Source organism: Microcaecilia unicolor, chromosome 5 (assembly GCF_901765095.1).
Source record: "Microcaecilia unicolor chromosome 5, aMicUni1.1, whole genome shotgun sequence".
NCBI classification, from domain to species: domain Eukaryota; kingdom Metazoa; phylum Chordata; class Amphibia; order Gymnophiona; family Siphonopidae; genus Microcaecilia; species Microcaecilia unicolor.
In genome coordinates this window covers 275,815,819-275,839,359 of record NC_044035.1, presented here as the reverse complement: position 1 = coordinate 275,839,359, position 23,541 = coordinate 275,815,819, and the positions used below count along the sequence as shown (strand labels likewise).

At 43.4% G+C, this 23,541-nt stretch overlaps 1 protein-coding gene across 2 annotated transcripts in view; it reads left to right on the top strand.

Annotated features, from left to right (window-relative positions):
* Nucleotides 1–23,541, top strand: part of ROBO1 (roundabout guidance receptor 1) — a 578,749-nt gene that overhangs the window by 373,605 nt on the left and 181,603 nt on the right. For both annotated transcript variants that reach the window (XM_030204239.1, XM_030204238.1), the window contains exons 4-6: nt 8,588–8,708; nt 18,869–19,007; nt 21,130–21,257. In XM_030204239.1, coding sequence (XP_030060099.1) covers nt 8,588–8,708; nt 18,869–19,007; nt 21,130–21,257 — 388 coding nt within the window. The remainder of the gene's footprint in view (nt 1–8,587; nt 8,709–18,868; nt 19,008–21,129; nt 21,258–23,541) is intronic.

Below are 23,541 nucleotides of genomic sequence, written 5' to 3'. Positions count from 1 at the left end.
TTGCACAGAAATTTGTATGACCATCGTCGCTGAGTAACTGCTGAGATAAAAGATAGGGACCTATTTTCCCTAGTGCTGGAAATGCCACGCGCTGGGGGTGAACTACCACCGGCGCCCACATTGGGGTGGCAGTAGTTCCAGATTTGAACTACCACAAGGGAACAATTATATTAACTATTCCACCAAATTTGTAACACAAAACCTTGTAAGAATAGATATAATTTTAACAAAATCCACTCTTTATTAATATTAATTACTCCATCATTATTTTAAAAATCATACTTTACATAGTCCATTCCAGTTGTACTCATGTTCTTCCAAAAATCTATATCGTAAATTTAAGCTGTAGTTCCAGATTGCCACATGTGGGCTTCTCGCTGCTTAATAAAAGGACCCCTAAGTGTTGTAGCAAAAAAAAAAAAGTAGAGTTTTACACTAAGTGAAAAAAAAATTAAACATAAATGTACATTATTTTTGAATTCATAAGTTTATGAATGAAAACTGGATTGCCACATAAATCTTAAATGGATAGTGGAATCCTGAGAAAATAACTAATTCTGCTAAAACACATCAAGAAAGGAAGACTTGCTGTTGATTTTTGCTACAGAAGAGCACCATCTGTCTGAAATAGTTGGGACCAACAATGTTTTGGATTGTTCTGGATAAGCTCGCTATTAAAAGAATTTTGGGCAATGAAAACTTAGTCAAATAACAAGATCTTATGAAACCAACAAATTTTCAGATATTCAAGGTTTTTGTGATAATGAATCGTGACCTAAATAGATGAATTGTTTCTTGATAATGACGTTTATGGGGCAGTTTTGATATGTCTGGATAGCTTATACCCATGGATCTGCAAGCTAATTTAGATTTTTTTTCTTTATTGAAGTTTTATATTCTACATAACATACAGGAAGTAACAAAATAGCATATGCAGGAATCAGGGTGAGATAACCATTAAAACTGTTGATACTTCCTTGAAGTAAAATGAAGATGAAGGCACTACTACTGCAAGTTAATTTTCAAAAGGAAACTCCCTGTGGGGTTTTCCTTCTAAGATTTAGGGCTGGCAGGGATTGTGGGAACAAATATATAGCAGGAGCAAAGTATGCATCCTCTAAGGCACACTTCTTTTTCCCACGGTTAAAAGGAGGCATGCTACTTCACAACTGTATTTCTGGAAATCCCCAAGCCACTACACCCACTTTGTCAGTCATATTTTCATTTGGCCAATGGGAGCATCAAGTATTTCTTCTATAGGGTTGCCTTTGACAGTTTTCATGCATTAGGGTGCACAACACAGTAGAGATGTGACATCACATGGGTTTTACTTTTTATGTGCTCTCAATCTTTACATTTTTCCACCAGCACTGAATTTACCGAAGCCTCTTAAAAATAAGAAAGCATATAGTCCAAATGATGAAACTTACTGTTTTGTCTTGCTAGCAGTTAAGGCAATATAGTCTGGAACCTATGTGTGTTTTCATTAGACTCCACCATTTTGAGCCCTTAAACTAACTCTATAGTTTGTTCTGTACAAATGATATATAAAGTGATAAATTGGGCTTAAAAGCATTTTAACTTTATATGTACAATGTAGTTTTGATAAACTGTTATCAAAGAATTTTTCAAAGGTTGCTTATTACTACTAGATCTTTATTTTCTGTGCATTGTCACAAGAGTTTGTTTTCTCACTGCAGAATGAATTATAATGCACTTCAAAGAACGTAGAAAGCTGCCCATTTTAGTAGCTGCCCTCTGGATTGACTCCATCCTGTTTATATCTTTTTGAAGGTGTGGTCTGCAGAATTGCACATAGTACTCTAAATGAAGTCTTATATAGAGGCATTATAGCCTCTTTTGTTTTTTTTCCTTACTGACCATTCCTCTCCCTATGCATCCAAGCATCCTGCTACTTTTCAATGTTACCTTTTCTACCTGTTTCACCTCCTTAACACTATTACATAAAATCACACCGAAGTCCCACTCCTCTGTAGTGCACAGAAGTACTTTGCATCCTAAACTGTACTGCTCTCTGAAAGCTAAAGAAGTTTGCTGACTTTGATAGCCAGATTTAGGGGACTGCATCTTAAAAGAGATCAATTTATTGGAAAATTGGCCCTTAACTTTGCTCTGAAGACATGCAAATCTTCAGTATGTAGAGTATGTACATCACTGATGTCAGATCACAATTTTGATTAATTGTGTATGTGTGTGTGTGTGTCTTGGGGAGGATTAAACTAGATGCAGAAAAGTCAAGGTGTTTGTAGATTGCATTTTATTGAAGCACTAGTAAAAAAAGGCCCATTTCTGAAACAAATGAAACGGGCGCTAGAAAGGTTTTCCTTGGAGTGTGTATGTTTGAGAGAGTGTGTGTGAGAGAGTGACTGTGTGAGAGAGAGAGAGAGAGAGTGAATGTGCCAGTGTGTGTGACAGAGAGAGAGTGAGACTGGGTGCGAGTGTGTCTGTGTGTTGGGTTCTCGAGGCAGAACCGGAATTCGTAAGCCCTTGGACCACTGCCGAGGAGCGGCAGAGGCAGGCAAGACCACCCTGGAACCGGATACAAGGAAGAGCAGGACTGGAACTCCGGACTGGAGTTGCAGTTAGAACAGGCAGAACAGCTTCACCTGCGCTTGACCACCATTCCTCAGGAGTTGAGCCCCTGAGTGCAGGTGGCCAGCAGGACTTGCAGGACAGAACAGGGCAGGAACTGAAGACCCAGAGGACCCACCCTGGGTCTAGGATACACGAAGGAGACATGGCTAGGAACTAGACTAGGACTGAAGGCTGCTACGCAGCCACTAGGCAAGAACGCAAGACAGACTAAGCAGACAGGGTAAACACAAAGACTAGGCAGAAGCAGGGGCTCGGATATACATACAAGCTTGACAGAAGCAGGGGTCAGGACATACATACAAGCTGGGCAAAAGCAGGGCTCAGGATATACACACAAGCTGGGCAGAAGCAGGACTCAGGATAAAGACATAAACTGGTCAGAAGCAGGACTCAGGATATACATACAAGCTAGATAGAAGCAGAACTCAGGATAAAGACATAAGCTGGTCAGAAGCAGGATTCAGGATTTAAATACAAGCTAGGCAGAAGCAGACAAAAGAATAAACCAGGAACTAGCAGAGTCTTTGGGCAGGCTGCAGACAGTAGAATAAACCAGGGATACCAGAGTCTTGGAGCAGGCAGTAGACAGGAGAATAAACCAGGAAGTAGCAGAGTCTTTGGGCAGGCAGCAGACAATAGAATAAACCAGGGATAACAGAACTAAGGCTGAAGCTTCAGCAGCTCCAAACACAGACAGAGAGTAAATGGCTGAAGCTTCAGACTCCAAACACAGAGTAAGGCAATAGAAGGACTAGCAGTCCACAGACACAAAGCAGAAGGGCAGGAGCACACATGGAAGGACTAGCAGTCCACAGACAAAAATAGCAGATGGGCAGGAACCCAGAGAAAGGCTAAGTAGCAGCGCAACAGTACACTGACTAACCTGACGACCTTTTGGCATTTGGCAATGCAAAGGCCCTGAATGCCAGCACAGCACTTCCTTATGAAGGCTCTCACTGATGATGTCACCTACTGCAGGACAGAAGCAGGAAACACATTGACACCAAGAAGAGGCTTGGAACACATAGGAAGTGAGCACACAGGAAGGACAGACATCTTGGAAACTGGAACAGAACAGGCGGAAGCCATCTTGGAAACTGGCCAGGCAGGAGCCATTCCGGAAGCTGCACTCTGGGGAATCAGGTGAGTAAAAGAGGAGTCACAACCATGGATGTGACACTGTGAGAGCGAGACTGTGTGTGTGAGAATGAGAGTGTGTGCCATGGCCCCCCCTCCCACCCTCCCTCTAAGTTTCAGGGTTGTCGTCCCCCCTCCGAGTTCCAGGGTTGTCCCCCCTTCCCTCCCTCCCTCCAAGTTTCAGGGTTGTCGTCCCCCCTCCGAGTTCCAGGGTTGTCCCCCCTTCCCTCCCTCCCTCCAAGTTCCAGGGTCGTACCCCCCTCCCTCCCTCTGAGATCCAGGGTCGTCCCCCCTCCCTCCCTCCGAGTTCCAGGTCATCCCCCCTCCCTCCAAGTTCCAGGGTCGTCATCCCTCCCTCTGAGTTCCAGGATCATCCCCTCCCTCCCTCCCTCCCTCCCTCTGAGTTCCAGAATCATCCCCTCCCTCCCTCTGAGTTCCAGGGTCATTCCCTCCCTCCCTCTGAGTTCCAGGATCATCCCCTCCCTCCCTCCCTCCCTCTGAGTTCCAGGATCATCCCCTCCCTCCCTCTGAGTTCCAGGGTCATTCCCTCCCTCCCTCTAAGTTCCAGGATCATCCCCTCCCTCCCTCCCTCTGAGTTCCAGGATCATCCCCTCCCTCCCTCTGAGTTCCAGGGTCATTCCCTCCCTCCCTCTCAGTTCCAGGATCGTCCCCCCTCCCTCCCTCTGAGTTCCAGGGTCGTCCCCTCCCTCCATGCCTCCCTTCCTCTGTGTTCCAGGGTCATCCCCTCCCTCCCTCTGAGTTCCAGGGTCGTCCCCTCCCTCCCTCCCTCTGAGTTCCAGGATCATCCCCTCTCTCCCTCCCTCTGAGTTCCAGGATATCCCCTCCCTCCCTCCCTCTGAGTTCCAGGGTCATTCCCTCCCTCCCTCCCTCTGAGTTCCAGGATCATTCCCTCCCTCCCTCCCTCTGAGTTCCAGGATCGTCCCCCCCTCCCTCCCTCTGAGTTCCAGGGTCATCCCCTCCCTCCATGCCTCCCTTCCTCTGTGTTCCAGGGTATTCCCCTCCCTCCCTCTGAGTTCCAGGGTCGCCCCCCCTCCCTCCCTTTGAGATCCAGGGTTGTCCCCTCTCTCCCTCCAGGGGACCGGGTTTCAGGGTCCCCCCTCCCTCCCTTCCTCCAGGGTCCCCCCTCTCTCCCTCCCTTCGGGTTTCAGGGTCCCTCTCCCTCCCTCCGAGTTTCAGGGTCCCCCCTCCCTCCCAGCTCCAGGATCCCCCCTCCCTCGCCCCTCCCTTCCTCCCTCCCTCCCTCCCAGTTCCAGCACCCCTCCCTACGAATTTTAGAAGCCATTTTCACTTACGAAGTCGAGGTTATGGCGGCCGTCAGCAGCAGTAAAAGGCATGCAGGCTCGGCCCTTATCTCTCTCTCAGCTCTGGTCCCGCCCTCATTTCCTGTTTCCGCAAGGGCGGGACCAGAGCTGAGAGAGAGAGAAGGGCCAAGCCTACACACCTTTTACTGCTGCTGCCAGCTGCCGTAAACCCAACTTGGTAAGTGAAGACGACTTTTAAAATTTGGAGGGAGGGGGCTTGGAACTAGGAGGGAGGGAGGAAGGGAGGGACAACGACACCCTCATGCGTGTGACGTCGCGTTTCATGGCCTGGCAACTCTGCAGCGTTCCCTTCCACTGATTGGTCACTGCTGTTTGTGACGAACCCAGAAGTACGTGACGTCAATTCAGGAGATGGATACAGCAAGAGCACGAATGCTTCAAGGCTTCACTTTCATGGAGTCAGCTTCAGAACGTTGGAGGTGCTTTTTATTATATAGGATGTTACTCAGCTTGATGATTTCTTAATCCCCTTTCACATGGCCACATCAATATTTGTGTCACTCAAGAAGAAAGAGAGCCCTTGGACCGCTGCCAGAATATGGCTAGCAGCAGGCAAATCACCCAAACTAAGACTGGGGCAATACAGGCTCAGACTGGAGACAGACAAGGCAGGAGCTGGAAAGCTGGACTGAAGCTTGAAAACTGTACAGAAGCTGAAAAACCAGACCGGAGCTTGAATGCTGGACTGAAGCTTGTAAGCAAGACTAAAATGCTGGAACATGAAGGTAGGACTTGGCTGTAGCAGGAATCAGGAACAGAGCAGGGCATGAGCTAGAAAGCAAGGCAGGAGTTTGGAAGCAGGACTGGAATTAGAAAGCAGGACAGGAGCTACAGAAATATGGCACTAGAGCTAGAAAGCTTGAAAGTAAAGCAGGAACTAGAAAGCAGAACTGGAGCTAAAAGCAAGGCAGGAACAAACTAAGGCAAGGCTAGAAGCAAAGAAGAAACAAACAGAAAACACGGCTAAAACTCAACTGGAAACAAGGCAAGAGAAACAAGAACAGACTGGAAGCAAGGCTAGATACACAACAGGAAACAAGGCAAGAACAGGCTAGAATTGCAACAAATACACACTGACAAGAAATCACAAGGAGACCTTCTATTGCAAAGGCAAAATTTGAATGTCCCAACGTTCCTTATAAGAGTCCTCACTGATGATGTCATGGCTTCAGGGAAGAGGCTTGAAACACACTGAATACCAGAGTGATGTTTGGAGCACAGAGGAAATGATAGCAGAAGCAACTGTGCTAGAAGGAGGCAGCCCAGAGAAGCCACGGAGCCTGACCACTGGAAGGGCAGGTGGGCCTGGATGAGGGGGCATGGCCACAGCCATGACAATTTGGGCACTGAAAAATCTCCAAGTGGAGCATTATTCTGTAAAGGGCTCTACTAGTTGCATGCCATTTAAAGAACAGCGCTTAGAACCAATTTCCATGCCAGACTTTGGGCGCAAGGTTTTAGACCAACAAACCTGGCGTGGATCCTGGCACATAAGTTAGGTGTGGATCCCCGGTATTCTGTAGTATTGCATTCATCTTTAGTGAACACTCCTGGCCTGGCCATGCCCCCTTTGCAGTTGTGCTCTAAAAAATTTGGGTGTGGATCTTTATAGAACAGCATGCAGCAAGTTATAGGCGCAAATTCAAATTGTTGCCATTTGTAGCTGAGGAAGAGATATAAAAGTATATGTGTATTTTATACACAATGGACCTCATTTTACAAGCCCTACTCACATTGGATATATACATAAACCAACACTTAAATGTTTTATCTTGCAGAACAGTCTTAAGTCTTGATTTTACAAAGCCAGGATATGTACTATCAAACCCAAATGCATGCAGATGGGCTGGGGGTGTGTCTGGGTATGTTTTGGATGGGACAAGGGCATGGCAAGTTCAGAAACGTGCATTCCCCATTTCAGAAGGAGACTAAAGGTCTGTGTTCTTAAATATCAACATTGAGAGTTACACCTGCTACTAAGCACATGTAGGTTTTGGTAAAAAGTTGCTATTGAGCAGCACTCCACTGAAGGAATTTAGGGAGGGGGGTGCCCTCTTAACACCTACTGTGATTTTGTTCCCCACAAATGCCAAAGTAGCAAGGGAAACTGGTCACTCTGACATTGTTGGGACTATAACTGTGTTCCTGTTTTCCGACATTACTAGGCCTACTCAGTTGAGGCGTAAAGCCTTCCTGAAGCTAAGACCTATGGGCTCATTTTCGAAAAAGAAGGACGTCCATCTTTCGATATAAATCAGAAGCAGTGGCGTACCAAGGGGGGGCGGTCTGCCCCGGGTGCACGCCACTGTGGGGGGGGGGGGGCACGCGCCTGTCAGCGCTTCGTTTTCATGCTTCCTCTGCCCCGGAACAGGTTACTTCCTGTTCCGGGGCAGAGGGAGCATGGAAACGAAGAGCCGACAGGCGCGCGGCACCCCCACCCCAGTGGCGTGCACCCGGGGGGAGGGGTTCTTTCACGGGGGGGTCGCGCTGCACCCGGGGGGTTATTTCGCTGGGGGAGGGGGCGCTGCACCTGGGGGGCGGGGCGCATCGGCGATCTGCCCCGGGTGTCAGCGCCCCTAGGAAAGCCACTGATCAGAAGATGGACGGCCTTCTCCCAGCATGACGTGATGTAAAGTTTATCTTTGATGTAAATTTTTACTTTGTGATTACTTTATAATGAATAAAAATTTGGGGAAATTAAAAAAAAAGTTTCTAAGGTCGCAAAGGTTATATGCCTACGTTGAACCACCGATATGAATTTATTTTTCTAAAATGGATGTTTACGCTGCATACATGAGGTGCATAATCCATTTCTCCTGTATTTAGAACCGGTTCTATGCTGACAGATTCTGAAATACTGGTGAAACGTGAAGCACACTGACTACTAACCTGTCTACAATGGGGCTGAATATGCACATTTCTTGACTTTGGGGTAGCAAACTAAAGATTCTGTTTTTCTGTTAACAGGCAGCGATTCACATCAGATCTAATCAGGCTCAGATTTAAGTGTACAAGGCTGCCCTTTTTCTTTATTCTTAAAATTTTTACCATAATCTGTCTTAGTTTGTACTTGCATTTATTTTCTCTGATGTTTCTGTTGTCTTGATTTAGTCTAATGATATGTTATGTGGTCATTGAATTTTTTTGGTGCTTATTTGAATTTTGGCTATGTATGTATGTGGTGGTTTAATCCGCATAGTTATTATGTGGAATATAAATGCAATAAATAAATCCTCAGATATGCCTACATTCTAGTCATGTATAAGCATGTACCTTCTGGCATAATTTTATGCAGGGATAATTTTATAAGAGGCCTTTTATGAACATAAATAGGCATTTACTTGCAATATCTTTATACAATTATCTCAATATGCTCAGTCCTTTAATACAAAGCTATGGTAGGCAAGGATAGTACAATGGGACACAAGTTAATATTACTATTTGTACTATATGTTCACTTACTAGAATAATTTTCGCATGATTTATTTTAGATACGCGGAGGAAAACTCATGATCACCTATACCCGAAAAAGTGATGCTGGCAAGTATGTTTGTGTTGGAACCAATATGGTGGGAGAACGGGAGAGCGAAGTTGCAGAACTCACTGTTTTAGGTAAGAGATACTGTCAATCTTGTTGAAGTTGGGTAATCCCATTTGTACAATTTATTTTTTTTAAAATAATAATAAGCGCAATGTCTGCATCTCATACATCTAAGCTTAGATGGTAAGCCTTCTGGGGATAGGAAAATTCCTAGTGTACCTGAATGTAACTCATTGTGAGCGACAACTGAAAGGGTGAGAGCTAAATCCCAATAAATAGTAAGTAAATAAATAATACCTAGTGATAACTGTCGCTCACACAGGATTTACTTGTTTTGTGCATGGAAAATGTCTGTAAATTTCTTCCAAGCTGTTTACACAAGAAGTACTCTATGGACTCCTAATGCATTTGGAGTATGTTGTAAGCTCCATTAGAACAGTTATTAGCTCTTTGCCGATGGATTTTGTATGAACATTGAATACCTGTCAAAATTATCGGTATTTTTTCTGCCATGTGAATTGAATGGGGACAGTCATGAATCGAAGCAAATGCTGCTAAGGAAGGCATCAAGACAGCAAATACTGCACCAGAACTCAAAAAGGTTTCTGTTCTTCAAAATCCTTGAGCTACATAATTGTCACAGTATGTGTCTGTAGATATTTCAAAGAATTGGTGTGCATTTAGATCAATTTAGTTGATATTTGTTTCTGTACATCATTTTTTTCATTTTGCAGACAAGAAGCCAACTACACTTAAATCCTATAGTCTTCACTTCAGTGCAGATATTCAGAGAGGCTCACTTCAACCCTAGTCCTGTCAAGAACTGCCATTGTCAGAAACTGGGGCATGCGCTGTAAAGCATTATGGGGGCATTCTATAACTGACCACCTAAGTGCTGCATAGTGAGAGCCTATTGTATAGTATCATCTGGGTGTCCAGATTCTGTAATAGAATACTGATGGTGCGCCATCCATCAGATTCTATATATTGCACCTAGCAATCCATGCTGAAATCCAAGTGTATTCTATAATAACACGTGCAATTTAATTGGCTTGACTAGCCAATCAGCGTTTTTAACTGAACTTAACAAGCAATAATGAGCACTAATTAGAATTTATGCACACAAATCGCTAAGCGTATTCTGTAACACATAGCGCCTACATTCTAATACACAGCCAAAAATGGGCATGGTTATGGGCATTCCGTGGGCATTCTAAAATTCACATGCGCTGTTATTGTAAAGATGTAAAAGATGATTGCTGAGTGATGTTTGTGGCACACAGACAGAGAAGGCTAACGGCAGGGTTAGCTCTGTGGTTTAGTGTTTCCTGTAGCAGATCACAACTTTTTGAGCTCAGAAGAAAGGAATGTAGAGCTGGTTTAGACAGGTTTGGAGGCGGCAGTGCACAGCAATTACGTACGTATACGGAAGCTAAATGGGAGTATAAATGTAACTGTGTGATAAGAGGAACCGAGCATTGCTTCCGGATTCCTAGCTTTGTGAATGCTTGTGATGCTCCCTTAAGAATGAAACTATTCTTCCTTCTTAAGACTTTTAACCCTTTCGTTTATTCTCTTTTGTAATATTTAATAAAGCCAGCTTAATTTGATTTACTACTACTTTGTAGATTCCATTTATTTCAGGTTACGCAGCCCCTGGTCCCTGAAGGATTTGCTTGCCTTGGACCCCGAACATTATAGAATATTCCCCTCTGCGCCTAAATCTATGCACCAGTATATACGCCTTATTTTTCTTGGTGTAAATGGATACATGTAGTTCTAGGCGTTGGGATATCAACTAAGTGTATTCTATATACCTCACCTAAATCTAGGCACTGCTTATAGAATACTAGCCGTTAAGCCCGTTAAAACGGGCGCGTATTGGAATGTTTTTTTTTTTCCCAAGGCCCCCCTCCCGTTGCAGCTGCAAGGCCCCCTGCCATCCTCCTTCCCTGCCAGCTCCAAGGCCCCCTCTGTCCCTCCCTCCCAGCTCCAAGGCTCCAGTCCTCCCCCCTTCCCAGCTGCAAGGCCCCCTGCCCGCCCTCCCCCCCTCCCAGTTCCAAGGCCCAGGCCCTCCCCCCAGCTCCCAAGGCCCCCTTCCCTCCCTAATAGATAACTACACAGGGCAAATGCAGCGTGGCTAGGGCAAAATTCGTAACCTAATACCAAGAAAACAGCTCCAGCCAAGTTTGACTGTTGGTCATGGTGCTCATTGGGTGAGATGGAGAAAAGCCCTCAGAAACCACTGGTGTAATACTGGTGGTTTAGTGCGTGGTTATAAAATTAAAAATGGCGCCATTTTTAATTTTATGCCTCCAGCTCAAAAATTCTCAACACTACAAGAGAGCACTCCGTTCCTGACGAAGCCATGTTTCTAGGTGAAACGGTGGTCCCCGTTGAACGGTTATAGAAGAGTGCCCGATAGAAATCACAAGCTAAGTGCTATTTACTATCCTGTGTTGCTGAATATTAGCATATAAATAATATATTTGCTAAAACTGTGTGTAGAACCTTGAGGCTTAAAAATTTAGTCCGGGCCAGTGGAGTTTTTTGCCCAATGATAGAACTGCTGCGTGAGTTATTCTACAAACATTGCATAACCACGCACTAAACCACCAGTATTACACCAGTGGTTTCTGAGGGCTTTTCTCCATCTCACCCAATGAGCACCCCTTCCCTCCCTCCCAGTTCCAAGGCCCCCTGCTCTCCCTCACAACTGTAAGTGGCCCCATTCCCTCACAACTGTAAGGGCCCCCCTGCCCTCCCTCCCAGTTCCAAGGCCCCCTGCCCCCCCCGTGCCTCCCCCCCCCCCGTGCCTTCTTCCCAGCCAGCTGGAAGGCCCCCTTCAGTCCAGCCCTCCCAGCTCCAAGGCCCCCCCTCCTTCTGAGACCTCCCATGTCCCCTCCCCCCCAAGGTAGCCGCTACCGCCCCCCCACCCCGGAGTCGCCCCCGCCCCCCCTTCACCTGGCCCGGGCCCTCTCTTCGTTATTCAACTTACAGCAGCGCCAAAACAGCAGCAAGCAGCAGTTCCCATTGGCCTTCCTTCACTGCCTGTGCCTCGCCCTCGTGTGACGTCACGTCGGCAAGGGCGGGGCACAGGCAGGGAAGGAAGGCCGACGGGAGCTGAAGCTGAGCTGCTTGCTGCTGTTTCGGCGCTGCTGTAAGTTGAATAACGAAGAGAGGGCCCGGGCCGGGTGAAGGGGGGGGGGTGATGGCGACTCCAGGGGGGGGCGGTAGCGGCTACCTTGGGGGGGAGCGGTAGCGACGTCAGCGGTTCCCTCCCTCCCCTTCTGCACAGTTTTCCTCTCTGTCCCGCCCCCCTCCCCCCATCATCACGTCTTGATGCGGGGGCGGGACAGAGAGGGAAGTCTCTACTGCGCATTTGCAGGTGAGTCGGTCACTTGCCATTTATAGGTTTGATGCTTAGGCGGAAATTTATTCCGTGTGCATTTTTCAGGCGCCATATATAGAATCTAGCCCCATATGTTTACATGCCAGCAGCTACACGAGCCATAGACATGGTAGAATTGTGGTCACATAAATGTGACAGAGGCACGCATAACATACACTGTTCTTTAAGTTACACATATACAGCCTGATTCTATATAGCTTGCCTAGAAATCAGCACTGAAATCCAGGTGTATTCTCTAACAACGCGTCTAACTTAATTGGCCTAACAAGCTAATCAGCCTTAATAATAGCACTTAACAAGCAATAATTAGAATTTACGCGCACAACTCATTAAGTATATTCTGTAATGAACTGCGCCTAAATTCTAATGCCTGAATTTCAAAAGGAGCATGGCTAAGGGTGGGGAAATGGACATTTGATGGGTCTTCCCAAATTTGCGCATGTAGTTATAGAATATGGCCAAGTTCACGTAAATCTGTGCGCAGGGATTTACGCCACATTTTTCATTGGTATAAATGGAGGTGCTGGGATATCAACTAAGCATGTTCTATATACCATGCTTAAATCTAGGTGCTGCTTATAGGCGGAAATGTTTACCACACAGATTTTGTAGGCGCCTTATATAGAATCTGCCCCATAAGTTGGAGGAAAGCCCAAATCTCATCTATGCTCCTTCCATGCGTATGCCCCCTTCCATTTTTATACTATGTCACTTAATGTGCTCTGCTACAGAACGGTGTATACAGTGGGGGAAATAAGTATTTGATCCCTTGCTGATTTTGTAAGTTTGCCCACTGACAAAGACATGAGCAGCCCATAATTGAAGGGTAGGTTATTGGTAACAGTGAGAGATAGCACATCACAAATTAAATCCGGAAAATCACATTGTGGAAAGTATATGAATTTATTTGCATTCTGCAGAGGGAAATAAGTATTTGATCCCCCACCAACCAGTAAGAGATCTGGCCCCTACAGACCAGGTAGATGCTCCAAATCAACTCGTTACCTGCATGACAGACAGCTGTCGGCAATGGTCACCTGTATGAAAGACACCTGTCCACAGACTCAGTGAATCAGTCAGACTCTAACCTCTACAAAATGGCCAAGAGCAAGGAGCTGTCTAAGGATGTCAGGGACAAGATCATACACCTGCACAAGGCTGGAATGGGCTACAAAACCATCAGTAAGACGCTGGGCGAGAAGGAGACAACTGTTGGTGCCATAGTAAGAAAATGGAAGAAGTACAAAATGACTGTCAATCGACAAAGATCTGGGGCTCCACGCAAAATCTCACCTCGTGGGGTATCCTTGATCATGAGGAAGGTTAGAAATCAGCCTACAACTACAAGGGGGGAACTTGTCAATGATCTCAAGGCAGCTGGGACCACTGTCACCACGAAAACCATTGGTAACACATTACGACATAACGGATTGCAATCCTGCAGTGCCCGCAAGGTCCCCCTGCTCCGGAAGGCACATGTGACGGCCCGTCTGAAGTTTGCCAGTGAACACCTGGATGATGCCGAGAGTGATTGGGAGAAGGTGCTGTGGTCAGATGAGACAAAAATTGAGCTCTTTGGCATGAACTCAACTCGCCGTGTTTGGAGGAAGAGAAATGCTGCCTATGACCCAAAGAACACCGTCCCCACTGTCAAGCATGGAGGTGGAAATGTTATGTTTTGGGGGTGTTTCTCTGCTAAGGGCACAGGACTACTTCACCGCATCAATGGGAGAATGGATGGGGCCATGTACCGTACAATTCTGAGTGACAACCTCCTTCCCTCCGCCAGGGCCTTAAAAATGGGTCGTGGCTGGGTCTTCCAGCACGACAATGACCCAAAACATACAGCCAAGGCAACAAAGGAGTGGCTCAGGAAGAAGCACATTAGGGTCATGGAGTGGCCTAGCCAGTCACCAGACCTTAATCCCATTGAAAACTTATGGAGGGAGCTGAAGCTGCGAGTTGCCAAGCGACAGCCCAGAACTCTTAATGATTTAGAGATGATCTGCAAAGAGGAGTGGACCAAAATTCCTCCTGACATGTGTGCAAACCTCATCATCAACTACAGAAGACGTCTGACCGCTGTGCTTGCCAACAAGGGTTTTGCCACCAAGTATTAGGTCTTGTTTGCCAGAGGGATCAAATACTTATTTCCCTCTGCAGAATGCAAATAAATTCATATACTTTCCACAATGTGATTTTCCGGATTTAATTTGTGATGTGCTATCTCTCACTGTTACCAATAACCTACCCTTCAATTATGGGCTGCTCATGTCTTTGTCAGTGGGCAAACTTACAAAATCAGCAAGGGATCAAATACTTATTTCCCCCACTGTAGGTGGTTCATTTAATTGGCTTTATGTATACAAGGAGTGCATTATTGCAGGTTCCCAATATCCAAGTTTCCAAGTTTATTCAGAATTTCCTTTCCTGTCCTCTGGGAAAGCCATCAGAGTGGCTTACAATCTATCAATGTTAAAACAGAGAGAGGAAAGAATACTCTGCCTAAACACAATTGTACAAATACTCACTTAACTTACATTGTTCATATGTGGAACGGGTTTGTATAAAGGAGCAGAGCATGGGTGGGACATAAGTAGGGCTCCCTCGTAAGTCACTTAGGGGCCCTTTTACAAAGGGGCGGGAGGGCTAACGTGGGTAGCATGTGCCAAATTGACACTACCGCTGGCATGGTGCATGCAACTGTCGGTAATTCCGAATTTGACCTGCGCCAAATCCCGCAGTAGAAAATATTTTTCAATTTACTACCGCAGGGGGCGTTCCCAGCGGTAATCGGCAGCACGGCCATGTTGGCATGTGCTGCATGGTTACCATACAGTTAGTGCTTGAGCTATTACCGCTAAGTCAATGGCTGACGGTAAGGGCTCAGGCTGTAAATAGGCGCACACTAGTTTTAATTTTTGCGCAAGCCTATTTCCCAGCCTAATTAAAAATGGTCCTTTTCCCAGCCGGAGTAAAAATAGGTCCAGCGCGTGCCTAAAAGATGCACCCTTACTAGCACAGGCCAGTTTTTACCGTGGCATTTTAAAAGGGACCCCAGAAGCTTAGCCGGTGGTGGGAGGCAGGGCTGGTGGTTGGGAGGCGGGGAGAGTGCTGGGCAGACTTATACGGTCTCTGCCCTGAAAAAGACAGGTACAAATCAAGGTAAGGTATACACAAAAAATGGCACATGTGAGTTTATCTTGTTGGGCAGACTGGATGGACCGTGCAGGTTTTTTCTGCCGTCATCTACTATGTTACTATGTTTGATTTACACACATTCTGGCTAGCATAAGTGCAGATGCCTAGATGTTAGCTGTACCGATACTAGGTTACAGAATGGGATGAAACCGGGCCTGAGTGAAAAACTAGTAAAAAAGGCATATCAAATTTGAAAATGGGCTAAATCGAACCAGGAGTCCCAGATTTAAAAAAAATGCCCCCTCTCCACCCCCCTCCCTCCAAAAAACAAATGGTACAGTGCATTTGTGTGGGAGAAAGAGTTCCAGCTTCTGCAGCATAGAAAATGTAATGGAATGAGAGAAAATGTGGCCTGTGTGAAAACCTGTAGGAAGACATATATAATTCAAAAATGAGTAACCAGACAGGGGAAGGAGGTTCCAGAGAAATAAGCCTCCCCAAAAAAATGGCCTAGTGCATCCCTATTGGAGAAGGAGCTCATGCTTCTGTAATAAAGAACATTTAGTAGAATAGGATAAAACTTGCACGTGGGGAAAAACCCAGTAAAAAAAAAAAAACATGTTTTAAAAATGGGCTAAATCAGACTGGGGGTTCCAGAGAAATAAGCCTCCCTGAAAAATGTCCCAGTGTATTTCTATGGGAAAAGGAGTGCCAGCTTAGAAAAGTTCAGAGAGGGAAGTGCAATGGTTGGAGAATTACATCTTTCAAACTTCCTTGCCCCATTCTCTACTTTTCCAAACTGCCTTTCCCCCTTTGAACTGCCACCTCAGCCCAAAATCCTATTTATCTTCTACTGCCCTGTGACCCCCAGACTGCCTCACAGGCCAAAACCTATCCCCTTAAACTGCCCCCACAAGTCAAAACATGTCCCTTCAACTGCCCCACCATACCTCAAACTGAACCCCCACCCTAACAACTACCTCTATTTAACTGCTCTACCATCCAGAAAACTGCACCACCTACAAAAACTACCCCCTTCATGCCCTACTCCTCTCAAATTGGCCTTTCCAAAAGCTCTTTCTGCATCTGTCCCACAACCAAAGATATCTCTGCAACTGCCACACCACCATGTAAAACATCCCCACCCTCACAAAAATATTCCTTGCAACTACCTCTCCACCGTCCAAAATATATCTCTGCAATTGCCTCACTACTCTGTAGATTGATCCACAACCTAAAAAAATCACTATGCAACTGTCCCACCATGTTGCAAACTGTCCCATCCCAAAGTAGTACCCCATAAAACTGCCCCAACTTGAACAACTAGACATACCTTTTCACCACCCTATGACCTGTACCATATCCAGATTTTATTGACCTTCAACTGCATGACTAGAATGCAGTCTTCTGCACCCACCAAAATTATACCATCAAACTAATCCAACATTCTGATAGCTGCCCACATCCAAAAAATATCCTCTGCTAATTGCTCCACCCCATAAAACATTTACACTAATGCCCTTGCCCCACTACTCTACAAGCTGCTTCACCCCAAAATCTACCTTATAATTACCCCGATCCCTCCAAAATGCCTCCTGCAAACTGCACCACTACCCCCATCTACTCTCCACAGATATAACACATACAGTGCGCGCGTGCACACGCACAAGCACACACACACACACGATGGAAACAATATCATGTTGTTGAATGGAAAATTGTGTTTGTATAGTCTGATGAATATGAAGTTGGTTAAAAGATTGCTTCACTTATCTGTTTTTCATTGCAACTCTGTGAGGTAGAAAACGTCTGCTGAAGGTTGAAGGGAAGGATTGGGCTGTATCTTCAAATTATGGCCACGTGCTGCATAATAGGATTTCTGTTTGATACTGTCAAGTTGTATGCACACAAATTTCTGTATAGCAGTTGTACTCCGTCTGTGAAAACTTGCTGAAGATGCCAGTGCACTAAAGGCTGTCAAATTAATTGGCCTAGCTTTGGCAATAGCAGTGACCATTATTGTGTTTTCATTTATATTTAACCAGTTCATTAGTATCATGGCAAATCTGCTGTTTCATGAAAAAATTGTGGGTAAAATAGAGAGACATGTTATTATTCTTGAAGAAAGTGGTAGAATTTTTTAAAACTTTAATATAATATTTCCCTTAGTTAATCCAAGACAAAATACAGCCATCAAAACACACACACAATAAATTAGTTCGTAAAAATGGATAACATAAAGAAAAACAAAGATTAGAAAATGAAAATAAAACCTTTAAAATCATTTGAATTTCTTACATAAAAAGCAGATACTCATAAAAGACAAAAGTAAAACACAATAATGATAAAACCCAACATGGCCATTTTTAAATGTTATTATCATTGTTATGTTTTTTTGAGTTACTTATTTTTATTCAGTAGTTCATTTTATTTCTTTGTATGTGTGAATGTATTTGTTTTATTTGTTTTGTTTCATCATATGATGTGCCGTGGGGCACTGTACTTCCTCTTGTCGCTATTTCGCTGGGATAATAAACTATGGGGGTCTCTTACTAAAGATTAGCTCAAGTTATCTACAGCAAGGCCCATAGGAATAAAATGGGCCCTGCTGCAGATAACTCGAGCTAATCTTTAGTAAAAGATCCCCCTTTTTGACCACAGTCAGTACTGGCTAACTCAGCCCAGTAGCTAGAGCTGTATTGTGACTTTGCACTCCCAGCAAGTGTCTGTGGTATTCTTTCGTACAAATATGTGTTTTAGGAGAAATCTTCGGCATAGGATCTATTAGATGGGGAGGAGGGGGGTTGAGTTGAGTGTCATTTCAAAGGAGTGAAGGGCAAGCCATTTTAATTTTTTTTTAATTTTGTCATGTTTTTACTGCTAATAGACATACACAGCACTGTACAGTGATAATAGTACTCACATGCAATATGATCCTGCTCCAAAGAGCTTACCATCTGAATACTGGTACAGTGGGAGATGGTGAGTTGTCCAAGGCCTAGAAGCAGAAATTGAACTCTAGCTTCTCTAGTTCTCAGACTATTGCTTTGGCCACTTCCTCTCCCTTGATACTGTTTAGTTGTATACACAAAAATTAAGAGCATTATGGGATTGGTGAACTTGTGGTGTGATAGGGGGTTGTAGCTTGTGGTGTTAGTAATTGGTGGTGGGAGAGGAGGTTTGTACTCTGGGTGAGGGTTGTGTGAGAAATGGAGAGGGGAAGGGATGGAATAACTGACATATTTATGGTTTGGGATAAATAAGAGGGCTGTGCCGAGGAGGAGAAGAGAGGCAAGCATCTTAGGACTTTTTGTTCCAGATCCTTTTATTAGATTTTAACTACATAGATTTTGTTTGTGTACTGTTCCTTTGGGTTTAATGTTAACTATTTCCTACTACTGTGAAATTCGTAAATAATTTTTATGAGATGTTCTTTTAAACTTTGGTTGACATTTATTAAGGTCTTTGAAGGCCTATTTTGTGATAGAATTGCCTTGGCTTTCATTTTACTTGCTATGTACTTTTGGCCATGAATGGGCTGTGCTGGATTTAAAAAAAAAAAAAAAAATATATATATATATATATATATATATATTTCATCTTATGACATTATTTTGTGATGATCAAAATGAGTCAAAACATGTTTTCATTTAATGTTTTCTATATTTGGATATTTAGAAAGACCGTCCTTTGTGAAGAGACCTAGCAACCTGGCTGTAACTGTGGATGACAGTGCAGAGTTTAAGTGCGAAGCGCGAGGTGACCCTGTGCCTACTGTACGATGGCGAAAAGATGATGGAGACTTACCAAAAACAAGGTGTTGTATTTAAATCAGGTTATCTAGGCACCAGAGATGATATCCGTAGACCAGAGAGTGTGTCCTCAGTTTTAAGAAGGTTACATTAGTAAATGGTGATTCACTGGACACTAGGAAGGTAATTTTATATAAAGACTTTTTTTTCATGTAAAGCTAGTTTTAAATGCAGGAAAAGCCTTTATAGAATTGTGTGGCTGTACGAGTGTACTAAATAGAATGCACTCAAAAGTGCAATCTCTGCCCAACCCATACCATCAGGAAAACTCTGACACGAAGGATAGTTACTAACATGCATTAAGGAAATAACACTTTTTTAAAATACCAAATAATGTGTTAAATGGCAAAAACCATTCATTATTTGCCCATAGCACACTTTTTGTTTAGTTCAACATGAGTTAAATAATAATGAGATGCAAACACATGCACATGCATGCGAAGCACCTTATTATGCAAAATGAATGATGCAGCCTATAGTTAACCTTGCAAGCTGTGTGATTCATGAAGCATTGTGCTTGAATTATCTGGCCACCTTGAGAGCATCAGGTCACTAATGTGTAGCCTGATGCTGTGCTCTGGGAAATTTTGTTAAATGGGTCAGTGCTGGGAGTCTTGCGCTTCCCACCCCACATTCACTGTCCTCTCTGACTACCGACGTGAATCCCATTACCACCCTGATTCCTTCCCCTGGCTCCTTTTGGGACTTTTCCTAATGGTTAATGGTGGGGGCAAGAGCTATTCCCCATTGCTCCTGTACCATCATCCCCCGGCTTCAAAATAGCACTGAAATCCCCCTAGCGATAGTCTCATGATACTACTATTAGGAGTCAAGCTGACAAATAAGGAAACACTCCCTATGAATTAGGATCCCTATAGTCTTTTACCCAGATTTTAAAAACCATTTTGTACTTGCCTTTTATATTTACAATGTTTATGTTTGATATACCGCCTTTACAATAACAAAGTCAAAGCGGTTAACAAAATTTTTAAAAAGTAAAAAAAAAATAGAGAATGCAATAGAAAAGGAAGAAAGGAAACACATCATTATGACAGGAAAGAAGACAATAGAACATAAAAACCTGGCATAGCACATACACACAAAAGATAATTATTTAAAAAGCTATCATTCAACTCTTTACAATCAGTGAGGCAAGCTGTCAGCGGACAAATTAAACGCCAATTGAAAAAAAAAAAAAGAGTTCTGATCTGAGAGTGGGGGATAAATTGTTCCAGATCTTGGAGGCTAGAAAATATAAAGCATATGTCCACGTAGATTCATGGTAAGCTAGTCAGGGAGAAGGAAGCACCAAATGATGTGCGTCCAAGGAACAAAGGGAGCGGGAGGGAGCATAGGAGGAGAGAGGTAAGAGGGGGAACCAGAATGAAGTACTTTATGAGTGAGAATCAGGATTTTGAATCAAGCGTGTTAAGGAAAAGGTAACCAGTGAAGCTGATGGAATAGAGGAGTGATATAGTCAAAACTTCTTAGCTTTCAGTAGTAGGCAGGCTGCTGAGTTCTGAAGGTTTTGAAGGCATCACTGTTGAATAGAAGTAATGCCTGTGTAAACCAAGTTACAATAATCTAATTGCCATATAATGAATGTGAGATTATGCATAGCTGCAAAATCTAATTATTTGTTGATTGATCAGAGATGTCAAAAGCCAGAAAAATCATAGTTGAACTATTTTGGAGATCTGGTACTCCAAAAGATAATTGGGAATCAGTGATTACCCCTAGGTTAAGGAATGAAGTGACTGGAGTTAAGAGAGTATTAAAAAAAAATGTAAGAGGTAGTGAGGGAACAGGGTGGGATCTGGACACCCAACAAGCTGTGGTTTTGGTTGGATTCAATACAAGTCTGTGAGCAGAATGCCAGTTATACATGCACGCCTATGTATTCCACCCATGCATACACCTTCCAGCAAAGTACGCGCCATCAAATCATATCATGTACTTTCCACTGGTCAGCAAGAATAAGTCCAAACATATGCAATAGGCAATTGTTATGATGTTTCCTATTGCTAAAAGTGGATTTGATAGCACCAGCTCCATTCTTTAGTTTTCTAATAAGGAAACTAGTGTTAATTCTTATTTGTGTACCTTTCCTTTTGTTCTTCATTGAAGGTTTGAAATCCGCGATGACCACACCTTGAAGATTTGGAAAGTTGTAGCAGGGGACATGGGCTCTTACAGTTGTGTTGTGGAAAACATGGTTGGAAAAGCTGAAGCATCAGCTACTCTCACCGTTCAAGGTAGGTACGTTTTATTGTTAAATCCACTGCCTCAGAGAGTAAAAGAATGGAAGCATCTTGGTGGGTATAGCTTATGCTTGTTTCTTGTTAACAGAATTCTACTGACAAATGCATTTCATTTGGATCCAGTTCAAAGAAAAGTTTTGCTTGCTTAAATAGGGTAGGAAAGTAAGTAAGCATGTTTGAGTATAATGGGTAAGAGGAAAGTAATATATGGAGGGGTTGCCGCAACATTAAAGTTAGATTAAACTTCCAAGTAGTATGGAAAGGAAGTTGCCATCTGCAATGGAAATGAGAGTATTACCAGCTCTTCTTGTTAGTGCTAAGTGAACCGAGACCCTCAGTAAGATCTGAGGTTTTCTAAGGAGTAGAACAACGTATCTTTTGTTTCAGATTCACAATTCATTGTACTGTTAGCTTTTGATATTTCATTGGTTTAAGATTATTCAATCCTAGTGTGTTTAGACCATGCCTTCTAACTGTTTTCCTAAATACTAGAACTAGTTTGGAAGAAACTCTAAATTGGAATAGAATGTTTAAGTTTTCCTGGAGAAAGAAATGGAGGCCGTTTCCTAAAAGGAATCTCTCTCTTTATATCCATGGACAAAAATTCTTTTGGAAACAGGGAACTTTTGTTTTACTTTGGTTCCCTATTGAAAGTACAAGCATGTGAGAAGTTAATGGGAATTATCAGCACATACAGACTCTTTTCTCTGTTCCCTTTCTGTGCACTGATCCAGATGTTCACATCCAGATAATCTCTGCTTTTGCCTTCCACCTCTAACCCTTCCCCCATCCAGACAGCCGTGTCACACTGAAGTTCTCTGCTAAACTAGCTAAGCTCTTCCTTTAGTCCTTTTCCTCTGCTCTGCAGGAGCAGAGATTGTGGGATGCCTGGGAAATGTTGTGGTTTTGCTATTCTTTAGCTAGCAATTCCCTCCTTTTTGCAGTTTTAACTGAAGGGTGCAGAGAGAAGCAGTAACACTTGTCTTCCTGGTTGCCATTTTAACCCTTTAAATCCAGAAGCCCTTTTAAATGCTAATCTATATATCAGTTAAAAGCAAAAAACATTTTAGGCTGTTCTCCTTTGCAGTCTTTTGAGTACAGTTCTGGTATATTTTAAGTGTTCTTAAATGCCCTACTGGTTTATTTACAAGTATCGTCTCCTGTATATAAGATGAGCTGCAGTTCATTAGTTGTACACAGTGTTATGTTCTGAGGTGAGAGAATGTTTTTGTGTTTGGTGATAGGCTGTTTTGTTTTGAGGTTAATACTTCTATATAGTGGTGGGGGAGGAATGCACACAGTGCTGAGCTACCTTGAAAAGCTCATAAAATTTGACACAGAATGAAACGCAGGGCAGGTTGTGAAGAGAAAAAAATATATAGCCCATTCAAGGCTGGGCTACAGGATTATAGAAATGCTAAATCATTTCAAATTCAGAGCACTATAGTTTCATGGAAAGAGCTGTGTCAGATCTTTTGTTTTATGGCAAGTTAGTTTTGAGATATGGTATAAGGGCACATTAACATCTTTCCCTTATCATATGGACTCTTGGGAGCATTATCAGCTTCCTATTTAAATACTTATATTGTTGCTGTCCTCTTAATTAATAATGCAAAAGAGACTTCTTAAGAAGTTTTTTCTTGCTGTCAGAAGAGTTACATCCATACTTCAGAGAACTTTTATATCATTCTATTTGCCCTGACTGCAAAATAGATTTTACCTTCTAGGTCACTTGAGATCTGAATTTTTCATCAGTAATTATTGTATTTTGAAATATGTCTTAAGGATGAGGCATTTGAAAGGTTAGAGTTCATGAGTTTCAGGTTGTCCTTATATTTTTAGAAATGAAACTTTTTTTTTAAATTAGTTTAGTATAAGGGAAAATTCAGAGTCCTTAAATCATCTGTCATTTCCAGAGATGTTCATTTTTTAAAGCTGTACTTTAGTTATTGATTAAAACATGTATCACTTTTATTTCTGCTGAAAAATGAATGATAATCCTCTTGTTCTCTTGAATGAGTGGCTTCCTCTGAGTGCTGATCAGTGTCTTGAGCTGTGAAATTTTTGGGAAATGCTTCCAGTGGGTTAGCAGTGTTACTCAGTATAAGGCGGGAGACACCTTCTAGACTAACAGATTTATTAAGGCATAAACTTTCAAGGACAAGAATTGCATCTGATAAAGCAGACTCTTGTTGTCTAGCCATATGCCTCAATAAATTTGTCAGGTTATAAGCTGTCACCAGCCTCTGTGATGTTTTGGAGACAAGATGATACCAGT